At 30.2% G+C, this 13,409-nt stretch overlaps 1 protein-coding gene across 1 annotated transcript; it reads right to left on the bottom strand.

The window, feature by feature from the left end:
- Nucleotides 1-3,982: 3,982 nt before the first annotated feature.
- Nucleotides 3,983-6,395, bottom strand: LOC129312496 (S-adenosyl-L-methionine:benzoic acid/salicylic acid carboxyl methyltransferase 2-like). The gene is made up of 4 exons (XM_054955140.1): nucleotides 6,289-6,395; nucleotides 5,741-6,145; nucleotides 4,820-5,077; nucleotides 3,983-4,523 (listed from the first exon to the last, which is right to left on the bottom strand). Exons 1-4 carry the CDS (start codon nucleotides 6,361-6,363, stop codon nucleotides 4,173-4,175), a joined length of 1,089 nt encoding a protein of 362 aa, XP_054811115.1. The 5' UTR covers nucleotides 6,364-6,395; the 3' UTR covers nucleotides 3,983-4,172.
- Nucleotides 6,396-13,409: the final 7,014 nt, after the last annotated feature.

Below are 13,409 nucleotides of genomic sequence, written 5' to 3'. Positions count from 1 at the left end.
AATAATATTAAAAAGAGAGTGCAAGTACTCCCCCAGATTTAATTATGTTGGATATGACTAGCACCCAAATGGGAGGCGAATTGGGTGACAATGAATTTGTTTGGTTTTATATACCCAAATGAATGAATGCAACCAATAAGAATAGAAGTAAATAACAAAAGATTTAGAGAAGAAAAGCCTTGAACACAAGATTTATCTTAATTTAGTCCAAAAATTTGGCCTACATCAAGTTCTCAGATTACTCTTGAAATTTTTAATTATAATTACAAGCTTCAATGGGTGCTTGCAACCTCAATATAACTCTCAAGACTTGATTAATCTTGTTTCAATAACAATACTTACTACAACCAACAAAGTTGTTACAACTCACTTGAAAAAAATTTTCCAAGATTTTAATTTAATTGTAAAAAAAAATCTCTCAAAGAATAACTCTTTATAAAGAGTAAATGAATACAATGAAAGCTTAAGAACTTGTAATGACCCAAAGTTTTGAATAAAATAAAAAATTTATGATTAAGTATCTTGATTGTATTTTATTAATTTTAGAGTAGATTCTACGAGAAGGAAGGGGGGTTTAGATTTAAGTCAAGTTTTAATGAGTTAGGAATTTTAGCAAAATAACAAAAGTCAAAATTTTCTTTATTAACTTATGAAACAAATACACCAACAGACATTGGTGATTTGATGGATACAATTTTAACCAAAGATTTTCATTCTCCAGTTGCGTGTTCGAACCTTGTTTTTGCCAATGAAAGATTTTATTTTCATCTTCAGCTTAACGAAATTACCAAAATGTCCTAAAAAAAAGCAATAATAATAAATTAAAATCTGAAACCTAAACACACTTTAAATCAGCATTTTCTTCCTTCCTCCTCTTCAGTCTTTTGATTTTTGCAGAACCGGAGGGAGAGCTCGGTCTCTGTTCAACCTTCTTCCTCCCCTTCGTTCTTCCACCGCCGACAACCATGGGGTGCTGTTCGTCCGTCACTGTGGTGGTTCCCTAAGGTCACTATTTTATTCTCCTTTCCCTGCCTTGCATCGTCATTCTCATTCTCTGATTTATCTTCTCTGTTTCTGTTTGCGTCACTGGCGGTGCTTTGGGAGCTAGATTGCCATAACTGGAGGTCTCTCTCTCTCGCAAGACCTTCTTCTTGGTTCGGTGCCGGAATCTTCCTCCCCTGTCCGCCTGCGTCGGTGCATTAGATTCTTCTTCCTTCTCCCCTGTTCGGATTGCAGATTTTTCTTTTTCTTCCTCTTTCCTGTTCAAAGACGTGCTGTTTTGGGGTGATTGAGGGAGTTTCGATTCCTTCTTACCTCTCCGTCGGTGCGTATCATTCCATTTTCCCTCTTTTCCTTGTCTAATGTATGGGTGATTAAATGGTTGAGATTTTGATTTTCCTTTCATTGCAACACGATTCCATCTAACCTTGGTAACAATATCAGTTATTTCCTCGTTGTCATTGATTTTGATTGGTCTCACCGAACCGCTTTGAATTCGTACACAAAGCCCGCAAAAAAAAAAAAAAATTATCCCTTTTTTTTGTTGGATCTAATTTAGTGAAACTTTCTCTATTTTCAGAGATATATATGTATGTATATATTATTTTGGGGTGAAACTTTCATGTTGTACTTCAAGAAATTGCGTCATCACAGAATAGGATTGAGATTCCCTGCAAAATGGATTGAACTGTCATATTCTTTGGATTTAATGGATTTGCTGTTTTAATTGTGTTTGTGTTTGGCCAACTTTCTTTGCCTTGTGATAAAAATTCCATTTCACTAAAATATTAATTATTGGATAAATTAGACCATTACAGTTAAACATCTTGATGTGGTGCTCATAGCTGGTTCTTATATGGCTTCCATAATTTATGGTGTTTTTCATCTAATTGTTGGCCTAATAATCTTATTGATATTAAATTGATGAAGATTTCATTGTAGAAAACCTTATTTCATTTATACCTCGTACTGTTTTACAATGTCTAGTTGTTCAAATAACTTCAAAACACTCGTGGTTAGTTGCTGAAATTACATTGCATATCATTGATACAAGTTACGAGATTTTTATAACATTTTCTGTTTAAGTTTGCATTATAATTTGGAGTTTTCATGTTTAAGGGCTTGTGTAACATAATTATAGAACACGTGATAGGATTGTTGACTAATCTCTCATGTCTTGTGCGTTTTGTTAGAAGCCTAGTGATAGTTTCCTAGTCATCCCTGGCATAAAAGAAATTTGGCTTTCATGAAGACTTTATTTTCAAATGTTGTTTGTATAGAAGTTATTTATTTTCTACTTTGAGACTTGGAAAACTATGAATATTGTCCAGATATAGTTTGGAAATTTATGGATTAAATTCATCATGCATGACATGTTACATATGAAGCGTTAATGTTGAGATGTTTTCTATTCTTCTAAATCTTCTTGAAATGAAGATTTTTGGTTTATAAATTGTATAAAAGAAATAGCAAAATATTGCTTTAGGCTTACCAAATTAATTCAGTTCACACAAATGTGAGAATGTGAAATGAAGAAAATTAAAATAAATATAGAGAAGTAGAGATATATTAATTAAAGAGGTGGTAAGCTATGTCAGTCGTATTACGAAAAAATAAAAACTAAAACTATATGATAAATAAAATAAAATAGCAAACACGGAGTCTGAGACTGATAGTTTATTGATATTGATGATCCTTATTGAGAGAGGGCTCTTCGATTTATAGATGATTTTGACTTAGTATTCAAACTCCATAATAGCCACTTTTCTTAAATTTATGAAGTATTTCCTTCATCATGGTCACTCATCATGAATAGAGTGTGGATGGTTTTAACTTAATGACTAAGGCTTTAGAAATATTCTTTTTCTTATTATTTAAAACTGATTAAGTTGAGTTGAGTCTAGGCCTTTAAATTCATAATTTGAGTGCAAACATAAACAAAGAAGAAAATGTGGAAGAAAGAACATACACCCACAATGAAAGATGGAGGAAGCTGGCAGAAATTAAAATGAGACTCAAACTAACCGCAAAAATTCACCCAAAACGGAACCCTCGAGCACCAACAGACAACGGATGGAGCTCACCGACGACAAGTGGACGGCAACGGACTGAGCATGACGATGCTGCAGTTTGCGGACGGAGGCAACGAGTCTGGCTTTAGTTAACAGTGACGAAATGATGAGGCAAAGTTTAAAGCTTGGAGAGTGAGAATCTAAAAAGTTAGAAACTTGAATGGGTGCGTCTGACAGTTGTATTGTGACTTTAAATTGCAAATCCACATCGGGTTTACACAACCAACATGGATTTGCTTTATCATGTCGGTTTCAAGAGAAACCGACGTGGTAAACTCCAAGGGATTTTTTTTTATTTTTCAAAAAAAAAAAACGACGCAAGCGTAAATGTGTTGTTTAAAGTTACAAGTACACCACCATCTTTTTTTAACATCATTTTTATTTACAAATACCTATATAACATTTTGCAATATAGACACACACATATACTATTAGTTGATCATTGGTACAAGCTACTTAGTTGTCAATTTTAGTGGCATCTTAAATATGATGTGATGACATATGTGTCTAAGTTAAAAGGGAAAATGGATGTACATTATTGAGCTTGGGGTATCGATATGAAATTAAAGGTTAACACCAATGCCCTTTAATTAGTTAAAATGCAATATTGTAATGATTTTGACACCTAAAGAGTGATCCTGCTTCAATGGATATTTTAATATAACAGGTACTCCTTGTAAGAGAGTTCAAAAGAAAAATTACTCTTTAACCATCGAAATAACGTATTGAGGATCGAAAAGCATATTTATTTATAATTTAATTTGTTGTGCTTCTTTTTTTAAAATCTTACATTGTTACACACAACAAAGTATTTTGACATTCTAGACACCACAAATTATTACATTACTTAAAACACCAGATTAATTAAACTCAAACATACACGATCTCAGGGGAAAAAAAAAAACAAACACAAAATGATGCGATAATGCATTCGATGTATCAACAATGTATCATAGAAACACAAATGCATATATGTTAATTAAACTCAAACATACACGATCTCAGGAAAAAAAAAAAAAACAAACACAAAATGATGCGATAATGCATTCGATGCATCAACAATGTATCATAGAAACACAAACACATATATGTTGGCCTTCTTCAAGTTGTTTTGGTTAAAGATACGACAAGATTGAGGAACACAGTTTTTTCTTTAGCCATACGGTCAGCTAATATGTATTGGTAACGATGGAAAAGATCATCAATAATAGCTTCTCCGAAGTGGCTCACAAGTAGAGGTTCCATTGCAGCTCTTACAAGCTGTGCAACTTTGAATCCACTGTTATTGTCATTGAGTTCTTCACCACATGCAGCCTTCCAACTTACTTCAAATACCTCCAAGCGATTCAAAGTGAATGATCCTTCTTTTTCAATCTCTAACTCCAATTCAGTTGGGCATGGAGTGTAGATAGGAATGTTAAATGAATCTATCTGATCTTCCTTTATGATTCCCTACACCACTCACCAAAACAAATTCTTTTATCCTAAAATGTTTACTTCTTTATTTTATTTCTTTTGGCATGCATTTCAAAGAAAATTGAGTATTAAAAAAGATGGATAAATTGCTTGCTTTGCTTGCCACACTCATCGTCATAATTTTGTTGTTATATTATCTTCAATAATGGTCCGCGGCCGCTGGGAGATTCCCCCCCCCCTAATATGACTTAGAATACCTTAGCACGGTTTGTTATGTAGCCTTCTTATTTAAAACAATAAGATACAAAAATTAGGATAAGATAAGCATGTACCTCTAAGACCATGTCATTGAGTGCCTGAGCTAAAAGCTCCAAGATGTAGCAAGATTCATTACTTGATGGGTCGCAACCACTTCTTCCTCCAAGTATAAGAACCATACGGCCCTCTTCAATAAGTTCTTGAGCACGACACTTGAGAAATAATGAAAAATCTCTTTGAAATTGGTGGTAGTACGCTTTTTGAACACTCAAAGGACTCGTGCTTGTTATGCAAATATTGCCCTTATTGTTGTTCTCCACACCCTCAGGAACCTATAGGAATGAAATATGAAAAGAGTAGTTAAAAGAGCAAGACTTTATACCTTTCATGCTAGTATATAATTACAGATATTTAGGTTCTATGTAAAGGCAATAGACCTAGTTTTACTAAAAATTAATTAACAGTAAAGGGAAGAAATGAAACTTTTAAGAGGCATGCAAGTTAAGGTTTTTTTTCTTTAAAACTAGGAATCATATGTCACATACAAATATAATAGATATATCATGTTGATATGGGGGAGACTATTCCAACACGTTAAAGGTATTTATGTAATGTCATGAGCACAGGTTTAAAGAGAAAGTTCATCTCAAAATATTAGCATATTAGGTAAAAGATCTCCTCACACTTATACACTTCACTTGTAATGATGCTCTCTCAATGTAGGACATAAATCTAAAGGAAGAACACATCCCATAAGGCTAACCTATTAAAAAAGAGAGCATATCATATAAATAAACCTCACTCCTTTTATGAAGCTTCCCTATGTGGGACTCATCATAAAATGTTGACTATGAATTAATAATCACACCCAATATCTATCTACCTAATGAACCACAATTTAATTCATTTATAAATATTGACGATAAGTTGCTCAATAATCTTAGCAGTGGCCAAAAAGAGTTATTGAATGATCTTCAAAAGAGAAGTAAACTTACTTGAGATATATAATGAAGACTGTAGGAGGAATGAACAAAATGCAGAGAACTAGTGGGAAGAATTCTGCCATAGAAAGAACCAGGAACTCCAGTGATGTAGCATTGATCAATGCCTTCGGCGATTTGACTTCTTAGGTTTTTTTTGAAGCATTCAAGAGACTTGAAGATGTTGTTGAAGTCATTGCCAGGGAGGTCATTCAAGAAGATCGTGTATTCTGAAGATTCATGGTTTAGGACTTTACAAAGCCTCTCCACAGTTTCAATCAGTTCAAAAATCACACACAAAGTGTTTGGTCCAGAAGAGCAACCCAAATCTGCAATTGCCAGGCTTCTTGGATGTCTTTCTTTGTAGAAGCAAGTTATAGCTTCCTCCCTTATGAGCTTTGTTAAAGAAATCACCTTTTGCTGTCCACATAAAGTATGCATGCGCGTGTATAGTATATTAGTATATAAGTTTATGCATTTCAGTACCTTCTTGGAAATATGCACGCAATTTAAAACTAGAAATGATTTGATGAAGGGGTGTGTATGCGCGCGCGCGTGTATACCTGTAACATAGAATTGTTAGCATAACTTGTTTCTCCATCACCTTCATTCATGTGCAACACAGAAGCCACGTTCATTCTCTCAGATTTATTCTTTTTCAATGATATTGTTCCCCCCTCACTTGTAGAGTGTGAAAATTTTAGTGACTCTTGCTAATTCACAACACCTTACTTGCCTTATCTTCCCTACCTGGTCCCCTTTTTATACCAAGTTCCACCCCATTGCTTTCAAACGGTTGTTACTTTGTAATAGTGGAAAAGATAGGAAGAGTCGATCTCCAAGAAAAGTCAAAACTTTCTAGCCTCAATAAACTTTTGATATAATTTACATATAGTAGATGAGTTATGCAAGATTAGATTTTTGAACTTATCGAACTTATGACATTGTAATTCATTAAAAAAATAACTTTTAATTGCGATCAAAAGTTACCATTAAAAAATTTAAAAGTGACTGCTATAAGTTTTTAGTAATGACTTTTTGCAGATAAAAAATCAGCACCACAAGTCTAATCTTTTAATTGCGACAAATGTCACAGCCAAAAATTCTTCATTGTGAATAATATAAAATTAAAAAAATGATTTAATTTCCTAAATACCTTTTGAATCATTTTATTTAAATTTAAATTTTAAAAAATAATCCTTAAGAAAAATTATTTTTAATCCTTTAAATTATAATTATATAAATTATTTCATATAATTTTGAATTATGTTAAATTTTTTAAAAAGTACTTTTAATGGCAACAATGATAATTACATGATTTATTTTTTTAATTTTAAAACTATTTATACAAAAATATTTTTGGTTGCTACAAAATATCACCACCAAAAATTATTTTTGGAGGCAACTGTTAAAAGTCACCACCAAAAATTTACTTTTGACAATAATCGTTAAATGTTTTCACCAAAAATCCATTTATAGTGATGATAATAAAAAATCACCATTAAAACTTCACTTGTAATGACAACATTTATAAGTCATTGCAAAAAGTCCAGTTTTGGCATCAACTTTTGGGGTGAATTTTTTTTTGTCTTCACCAAAAAGTCATTTTTTATAGTTAAATGAATCTTTTCTTTGTTATGAAAATCTAATTAAAGATTAAAGTTTCTCTAAAAAATGGTTATTAATGTATGTCCGTAGCATCAAATAATTTTATGATGTATTTGGATTAATTGGGATTTGGACTTGGACCAAATCTCTCATTTAATTTGGATATACACACCACACACACACAAAATTAATTGGGATTTGATTTAAATTCAAATATATTTTAAATTATAATTTATTTATAATTTTAAATTACCTTTACACCCGAGGCATTGAAATTTTAATCACTTTAAATATATTTATCTTTTCGCATTGTTACTGTTAGTATTTCAATGACTTTCATATCTTTACTTATGTTGTGTTCATTTAAAAAAAAATAAATTCATCATTTTGAGTTTTTCATTTTAGTTTTGAATTTCAATTCATCTCTTTTCTTCAATTAAAATTTCTTAAACTACCCAAATGAAAGATTTTAATTCTAAAATTCAAACTCATCAATCCAAACAATACCTTAATGCATTTTTAGAATTCAAAACTATGTTTTTTTCACAAATGTCTCCAGAATGCATTCATATAATATAAAGTTAATTATGCTTTTTCTCAGTTATTTCTTCTAGTTCTAAGGACATTTGCTTATGAGGTTAATTTTTTGTTAGTTCCTTGTTTCTTTCACCTTTAGATATGTGTCTATCCCTTCATTATTACTTTTTTTTTTTATCTGACTTCATGATTACTCTTCGGTCAATCATTTTGCAAGCGATTAGTCGCATAAAATCATATATATATATATATATATATCGTGAGTAACTCATAATCTATCGAAGATTTTTTCAATGATCAAATAGATGTTTTTTCTACACTTCAATTAATAATCATGATATTATATTTTCATGTACCAATGTTAGTAATTTGTGTGCGATGAGCAGGAGATTTTTGAATAAGTGACTCGGAGTCTAGGGCAAAATCACATTGTTCTAGCCATAAAAAATTAAAGGTGACATTAAATTATTGAGATGACAATGCCAAAAATATGAAAAGACAAGCATGATATGGTTGATTAAGGTAAAGCTTTTGCTTTGAAGAATCCTATTCTGACTCAATCTGAATTAATTTTGACTCTAATTAAATTTTTTTTTAGCTTGATGTAGGGTAAGCTCAAGATACCTGATGTTCACACACACACACACAAATCTAAAAAGACAAAATTTATGGCATTAAAATATTGGGCGATAGAGCAGGAAAACGACTTTGAATAGTTCTAAAAAAAGGTAATTCTGGAGAGACATCCATTAAAAACTTCACACATTACCGTTGTCGTATATTAAATGTGGCCCAATATATTTTCACAATTATTTTTGCTATTATTGGGTTATAAATCAGGGGTATTTTCCTCATTTTTTTTCAACTGACTGTGAGACATTTGCTTGCGAAGTTTGCTTTTAAATTAAGGATTCGATCTTCACAAAAAATAAAAGATAATTTTCCGATGATCTAATTGTGGTTTATATTGGTAAAAAAAAAAGTGGTTTACATTGAAAATTAAAGGAGATTGATGAAATATCTTGGCTCCGTTCTTCAGGACAATAGTTATCTCTGATCACTTCTCTTGTACCATATTTAATTTGTTTTAATGCACATGTTTTTCATTTCCCTCTCATTTTCCACACCATAGTATAAATAAAGTGACTTTTCACTTTTCCCTCTAGCTTTTAGAGTGGACAAGGACGTATCTGCATGTCTGCATCATGCATTTGGGGCAATTGCCTCCACTAACTTTTTGCCAATTGTGGTTTTTTTAAAAAAAAAAAAAATTGCTAATACTATGTGTGCGTTTGTGGGTGGTACTGTGCCTCTGTCCGTATCATGCTCCCTCCGGTATTGTATGTATTCCTACTTGTTTTTAATTACAAGCAAAGTTTTCAAGCCTTATTTGATTCAAACTATAGGAAAAAGAAATAATTAGTTTTTTTTCTCAATATTTGATCTAAAATACACTTTATTGTGGCAATTAGTTTTAGTGTTTGGTAAAATTAAAATTAAAATCACATTTTTCCAAGTTTAAATTAACTATCATTCGTTAAAAATTGTCCCATAATTAGGATTGGAGAGAGTAAGTCACTTCACTACTTCACTAAAAACAATAAGATGCAGTTAAACTATTGATGTGTGTTATGTGAAAAATAAACAAATTTCCTAGTTTACCCTTATTAAATAAATCAATATTTTTAAAAACATTCTCTCTCATATGTATCTTTTACTCTGTTCATGAAAATTATGATGGGTAAGCTTGAAAGAAAATAATTAAGAAAAATTAATTATTTAGTATTTATATTTTGACCCTGTTGTAACTCAATTCTTTAACTTTGACTTGTTATAACTCAGTCCTTGAAATTTTAACTCAGTTATAAATCAGTCCTTGAACTTTATCTTTTGCAATTTAGTCCTTGAAGTTTCAACCTCTTAAATATTTCTCCCTATATTTTAAAACATAAAATTATAAATATTAAAAATATTTTAAACTTTTAATATTTATGATATTTATAAAGATTAAAAGGGCTTAATAATTTAAATATTAGCAATAAATTTTAAAATATTTTGAATTTTTATAATTTTATTTTTTAAAATATAGGGATTAATATTTAAAAGGTTAAAATTTTATAGGCTAAATTACAAAAGGTAAAGTTCAGGGATTAATTTACAACCAAGTCAAAACTTCAGGTACTGAGTTATAACGAGTCAAAATTTAGAAACTGAGTTATAACTAAGTCAAAACTATAAAAATTAAATAATTAATTTTTTCAAATAATTAATGATTCATTTTTTATTCAAAATGACTTATAAAAAGAATCATTAATTCTTTCTCCAACGTGATTATTTATAAGATCTTGTCTTTCATATTTATAATGTAAAATTATGCCAAGACTTACCCCTTCCAGTCCTTTTTTTTTTTTGTAAATTCCTCTTATTCTATTTATATGTCTTGTCAAGTATGTTTCACCAAATTATAAAAAATCTTAAAATTTATTAATTTTGTCTAAATAATTAATAAGTTTTTTAATTTTTCCCTTATTCAATATATATACTTTAATAACATACTTTATTTCACTAAAATTTAATGAGGTAAAGAAAAATTTGTGATAAAAAATTAATAATATGGCTTGTAAATAAGTAAAAAATGATCTCATCTCTTTGCCTTACATAAATAGGACTAGAGGCATTAAAATATTGACCATGTTGTCAAGTTTTCTTTTAATTTATGCATATTACTCATATAATATAGGAGTATAATAAAAAAAATGGTACTGAATGCTGTTTTGAAATTCTATAAAATATAAAATGAAACAAAAATTTTCTACCAAAAAGGTTATATTATGAATTATGATGTTTCTACGTTTAGTCCTTCTATTTTTATACATAATATATTTTTAATTGAATTATATAAAATAATAAAAAAATTATTATTTAATTGAAAGAACATAAAACCATAAAAAAAATTTCAATTTTTCTATAATAATAATAATAATAATAATATCATTATGATGATGCAAGTACACAATTAACATCTCCCTCTTTCGACATAATAATGGAAAATTGTCCAATTACTCAAAATACTCATCTTGTTTTATTTATAAGATAGATAGAGAAGATTTATTAATTTATCTTATCTATAAGTCACATCATTAATTTTTATTATAAATATTTTCTTTTACTATTCATTAAATGTTGGTCAGAGAAAAAATATTATAAAGTTATGAATATTTAACAAAGATAAAAATAAAAATTTATTAAATTTTTAGATAAAATTATGAGTCTTCTGATTTTTTCTTAGTTTTTACCTATAAATGAGATTGAAAGAGTATCATAACATCACTTATATTTAGAGAAATAATAATTTTTTTGAAAATATCCGATGCATAAGGACAGATGGAGTAAGTGCCCAGGAAACTGTATCTGACGAATGCCGTTTGTCAGTGCTAATCTCCACCACCTCCCAAGTATGCGTGGGAACAAGCTGAGGGAATGGCGACCAATTCTTTTTTTTTTTTTTTAAAGAAAGTTCAATTAAATTTTTTTAAAAAAAGAAGGCAAGTGACAAATGTAAGCTTTGTGCAGACAATAATGCTCCCATTGTTTTTAAATATTTTTTTAATCCTATTTATAAATTACTTTTAGTATATTTTATCAAAATTAAAAAAAATCTTAAACCTTATTAAATTTGTCTTAAAATTTAATAAGTTTGCATCTCTAAACCTAATAAAGACAAATAGTGTAATATCCGCAGCTTTAACATCATAATTAACCACATGCTTGACCATAATTAAACACTATCATATAGTTAAAATCAAACTAATCATTTAAAAAGGTTTATCAATGTAGCAGAATGAGTTGAACTAAGTCAAATTAAAGAAACCAAGAAATATGGCTAAGTATAAAAATATTTACATAATTGAGATCCCATAATCATTTAAAATCAAAATCGAGTTTTGAAGGCCAAAAAGCCCTTATAAACTAGAGTATAAACCTTTAGACAAGCATAGGAAATAAATTGGGTTGAAAACAAGTTGAAGTGGGGTTAAAAAGGTTAATTTCACATACGTCACAGTGATAGTCTATCGTGGCTAGTGGTACAAAGACCATGCATTGTGGCTAACAGCACCATTGACTGTGACATGTTATCCTTATGGCATGCACCATGGCATAAACCACATCCACTGCAGGGCATTTGTCAGGATAGCAAACCTGTCATGGTAGCAATATGAACATAACTTTCAGTGGGCATGACTTTTGATTCGGACCTCCAATTGAGGTAACTTAAGTGCTTCACATGAAGATACTTTGACAATTTAGTTAATGGATTTAGTCTCACCATGCCCTTATCCGATATCAATGAGGATTTTGGACACCTTGGACCACAACTATACATTTCACACTACCTCAATTGAGTGCCAAATTTCTCAATCACAAGACCATTAGCCCTCTTTGAGTCTTAAACTATACTCAATGGACACTAGTACACATATGCACACATTCACATGCATCATAATTATCATGAATATACAAACTACCACCTAACAACCACAATTCAAGATGGGGCATGTATCACATCACATTTTCTCAAATCATCCATCATAAAGTCAATATTTAATTTCACTAAACAAATTTGTTTCATTAATTACAAAAATAATTCACTCCAATTTTTTAATTCATATATAATTATTATATTGAATTAGCTTTCTTAAATTGTGTGAAAAAGTTATTTTCTCTTATATTAGTTATTTACAACATTTGAACTTCGGTGATTAAAAAATTTGAAAAGCAAAACTTGTCATTTGCTATCACATTTTACTCCTTATCAAAAGAAAAATAGTTATTATTTAAATAATAAAAGTGATCATTGATATTTGCAACTCTTGGATTTCAGTGATTAAAAAATTTGCAAATGGAAAATTCTAATTATTTAACCCATTTAAGTAATTACTAGAAAAAAAAGTAGTCTTTGCTTAAAAGAAAATAATCACTGCCACTAGTGCAAAAAACATTTTTCGCCACAGTTAAAATGTATTTTTGGCGACAGAAGACGCTCTGTGGTAAAAAATAGTGTGATAATAAATGTATATTTTTTGCAACAGGTGTAATGTAACTATGGCAAAACATGATATTTTTCGCCACAGGTGATCTTTCACCACAGGTGTATTTCAGACTTGTAGCGAAAGATAGCATCTTTCACCACAGGTCCTACTTTCACTTGTGGCGAAAGATGATATTTTTCACCATAGGTCCCAGAGACAGCTGTGGCGAAAGATAGTTTCTTTCACCACAGGTCCAACCTTCACCTGTGGCGAAAGATATCATCTTTTGCCACAAGCCTCTCTTAGACCTGTGGCAAAAGATGGTTGAGTGGCGCATCTTTGGCAACAGTTGTGGTTACAACTGTCGCCATAGATTTATTTTTTACCACAGTTACAACTATAACTGTGGCCGTAAATGTTATGCTTTTTTTTTATATAATCACCTATAATTATATACATCCCTTATTTTTACAAAACCTGCATTAATACATAAATATCAACTCCATAGG

This window comes from Prosopis cineraria, unplaced genomic scaffold (assembly GCF_029017545.1).
Source record: "Prosopis cineraria cultivar Desert tree isolate PC_DT_omini unplaced genomic scaffold, ASM2901754v1 PC6, whole genome shotgun sequence".
NCBI classification, from domain to species: domain Eukaryota; kingdom Viridiplantae; phylum Streptophyta; class Magnoliopsida; order Fabales; family Fabaceae; genus Prosopis; species Prosopis cineraria.
This window is presented reverse-complemented; position numbering and strand designations above follow the sequence as displayed.

Coding starts and splice junctions, on each gene's coding strand:
- LOC129312496 (XM_054955140.1), bottom strand. CDS start 6,363: ATGAACGTGGCTTCTGTGTTGCACATGAATGAAGGTGATGGAGAAACA. Junction 6,146..6,288: donor CTAACAATTCTATGTTACAG/GTATACACGCGC, acceptor TTATGTGGACAG/CAAAAGGTGATTTCTTTAAC. Junction 4,524..4,819: donor TCAATGACATGGTCTTAGAG/GTACATGCTTAT, acceptor TGAGTGGTGTAG/GGAATCATAAAGGAAGATCA.